Here is a 3,261-nt window from a genome sequence, read left to right on the forward strand (position 1 = left end):
CCAGCACTTGGGAGGCAGAGGCAGGCAGATTTCTGAGTTTGAGGCCAGCCTGGTCTACAAAGTGAGTTAGTGCTCTTAAGCACTAAGCTGTCTCTCCAGACCCCATGAAAATGTTTTTATACTCCACTCTCATATCTATCTCTACATGTATGTGCTTCTGGAAAAGAAAAGAAAATAAGATACATGCCTAATTTCAAGTGTTCTGTTTCTTCCCTTTTGCAGGGAAATTGGTTGTATTAGTTGAGGGAAAAGCAATGGAGACTAATTTAGGGGAAACTCTGGCCACTCTTCTAGAGACTAGGAAAAATAAGAGGTTCCTGGTTTTTTAAAGCTTAGCTGGTTTCAGCACACTTACTTTGTCCAAGCACTTGAATTCTGACAATGTCTTCCCTCTTGGCAGATGGCTCAATCACAGAGGAGTGAGGCAGAGGCGCCTGAATGCCTGGCTGGGGATCAAGAATGAGGACTTGGATGAGTAAGTCCCTCAGCGGAAGGATCCTCCATCATGCATGTGGGAAGTGGGCTCTCAGGCTCACTAGCAGAAGTGAGGCCTCTGTGCCTCTTTTGAACTAGTTTCCTGAAGGATACAGTGTACACACTTGAGCACAGACATGGCCCACAGGGAACCTGGATGCACACAGTGCCATTCAGATGTCTTAGCGTACTGAATGAGTTCTGTAGGTTTTGTACCATAGTAAATAGGAAAGTTGTTTAAAATGAACATTCACCTAATATTATAAAGACTGAGAACAACATTTTACTAGCTTTTAGATGTAAGAAACTGATTGCTAGAATAATATTTCAAATATTTAATTTTTAGAAGCTATTTTATCAATGAGGAAGATGAGAACCTGCCGCATTATGATGAGAAAACCTGGTTTGTGGAGGATATCAACCGAGTACAAGCAGAGGACTTGCTTTATGGGAAACCAGATGGTGCATTCTTAATTCGTGAGAGTAGCAAGAAAGGATGTTACGCTTGTTCTGTGGTGTAAGTCTTCTCTGGGGATATGACCTTTTCAAATCTGCATTAATTAATGAAAGTCATTATCATGAAGTTGAGATGGTGTTAGAGTACGGTGATAAAGTATGGTCTGCCATCAAGTGTTCATCTAATGGTCTTAGGATGGAATGCATTTGATTATGGCCTGGCTGCTTACTTGCTGTGTAACATAGGTACATAACTTACCTGTCTCTTGTCTAGTCCCACCTGTAGAGCAGAGGTGATAATACTACTACTTGCTCAGAGGTAAATGTACCTACTAAAGGTATTATAATAATCATGCCACTGTAAGACAAGGTAGGAAGCAAAGAAAGATGACCAAGTGACTGTTGTCAAAGATGGCAAGGTTCAGACAACTATGGATGTGTTCTCTCACACACAGAAAAAATATATATATAAATGTAAACAGCATAAAAATAGAAGATGGACAGCCAACGCTATACAGAGAAACCCTGTCACTACTGGGGAGAAGCAAGAGGAACAGATGGTAGCCAGGGGAGTAGAATATGATCAAGGTACAATGACAGATATGTCTCAAAAGTCATACTGGGGCCCCAGGTAACTCAGTAGGTAAGACACTTGCCACCAAGCTTGATGACCTGAAGACTCACATTGTAGAAGGAGAAAATTGATCCTTTCAAGTTGTTTACTGACCTTCGCATGTACACCATGCATCCATAATATATGTGCCTCAACATAAAGAAATAAATGTAATCTAAGAACCCTTTAAAATATCACATGAAAACCCATTATTTTGTATTATAACCTAAAAAACAAAAAGGAGGGCAACATACAAAGGGATTCAGAAATAGGTGAGATTACAGGTATAAGCTATTAGACTTAGCTCTCAGGTTTCATTCCTAAAATATCTAAGATAATTAGAATCACTGTGAAATAGCCATCAGTAGTAGGCCTTTGCTGTGTGGGAATGTTTATTGTGACTGGGGATAAGAGGTTTATGGAAGAGGTCTTAGAACTTGGATCCTAGAGAAGCAAACGAAGGCAGAGCTGAGAATACAGTGTATCACAGTGTATCACAGTGCCCACAGCTAGAGTGGGAAGGCTCAGAGCAGCCCATGTTTGTCTCACTTAGTCTGCTTAAATTGTGAGAGCAGAAATGACAGCAGGGTCAGTGATCACCAGGCTTCAGAACAAGGAGAAGAGGAGGCCATGTGTCTCCTGTAGCTGATAAACACTTTCAGCAAAGTAGCAGGATACAAAATTAACTCACAAATCAGTAGCTCTCCACAAATGACAAGTGGACTGAGAAATCAAGGAGACAACTTTCACAACAGCCTGAAACAATAGAAAATACTTAGAGTAACCCTAACCAAACAGGTGTAAGACTTGTATAATAAAAGCTTCATTTAAGGCATTTAAGAAAGAAATTGATATATAAAGAAAATATCGGGAGGAGAGGCCGTTGGTCCTGTGAAGGTTCTATGCCCCAGTGTAGGGGAACGCCAGGTCCAGGAAGCAGGAGAGGGTGGCTTGGTGAGCGGGGGAGGGGGAAAAGATGGGGAAAGGAGATATCATTTGAAATGTAAATAAAGAAAATATTGGGGTGGAGAGATGGCTCAGCGGTTAAGAGCACTGACTGCTCTTCCAAAGGTCCTGAGTTCAAATCCCAGCAACCACATGGTGGCTCACAACCACCCATAATGTGATTTGGTGCCCTCTTCTGGTGCCTCTGAAGACAGCTACAGTGTACTTACGTGCAACAATAAAATAAATCTTAAAAAAAAAATAGCAACCTCCTTTCGGGTAGTGGTGGCATATGCCTTTAATCCCAGCACTTGGGAGGCAGAGGCAGGCAGATTTCTGAGTTTGAGGCCAACCTGGTTTACAGAGTGAGTTCCAGGACAGCCAGAGCTATACAAAGGAACCCTGTCTTGAAAAACAAAAAAAAATAAAAAGGGGGAGGGGTGTGTTGCTAGAGAGATGGCTCAGTGGTTAAGAGCACTGACTGCTCTTCTGAAGGTCCTGAGTTCAAATCCCAGCAACCACATGGTGGCTCACAACCATCTGTAATGAGATCTGATGCCCTCTTCTGGGGTGTCTGAAGACAGCTACAGTGTACTTACATATAATAAATGAATTTAAAAAAAAAGAAAAAGAAAAAGAAAATATCTAATAATAGGTGGTGGTTGTGCATGCCTATAATCCTAGCACTTGGGAGGTAGAGGCAGGCGGATTTCTGAGTTCAAGTACAGAGTGAGTACCAGGACAGCCAGGGCTATACAGAGAAATCCTGTCTC

General features: G+C 41.8%; 1 protein-coding gene across 3 annotated transcripts in view; it reads left to right on the forward strand.

Moving 5' to 3' along the window:
• Pik3r3 (phosphoinositide-3-kinase regulatory subunit 3) overlaps positions 1-3,261 on the forward strand; it is a 71,128-nt gene that overhangs the window by 59,827 nt on the left and 8,040 nt on the right. For 2 of the 3 annotated variants that reach the window (XM_031378281.1, XM_031378282.1), the window contains exons 9-10: positions 401-475; positions 821-991. In XM_031378281.1, the coding sequence (XP_031234141.1) occupies positions 401-475; positions 821-991 (246 nt within the window). The remainder of the gene's footprint in view (positions 1-400; positions 476-820; positions 992-3,261) is intronic. The other variant, XM_031378283.1, reaches the window with a different exon arrangement.

This window comes from Mastomys coucha, unplaced genomic scaffold (genome assembly GCF_008632895.1).
Source record: "Mastomys coucha isolate ucsf_1 unplaced genomic scaffold, UCSF_Mcou_1 pScaffold18, whole genome shotgun sequence".
NCBI lineage: Eukaryota > Metazoa > Chordata > Mammalia > Rodentia > Muridae > Mastomys > Mastomys coucha.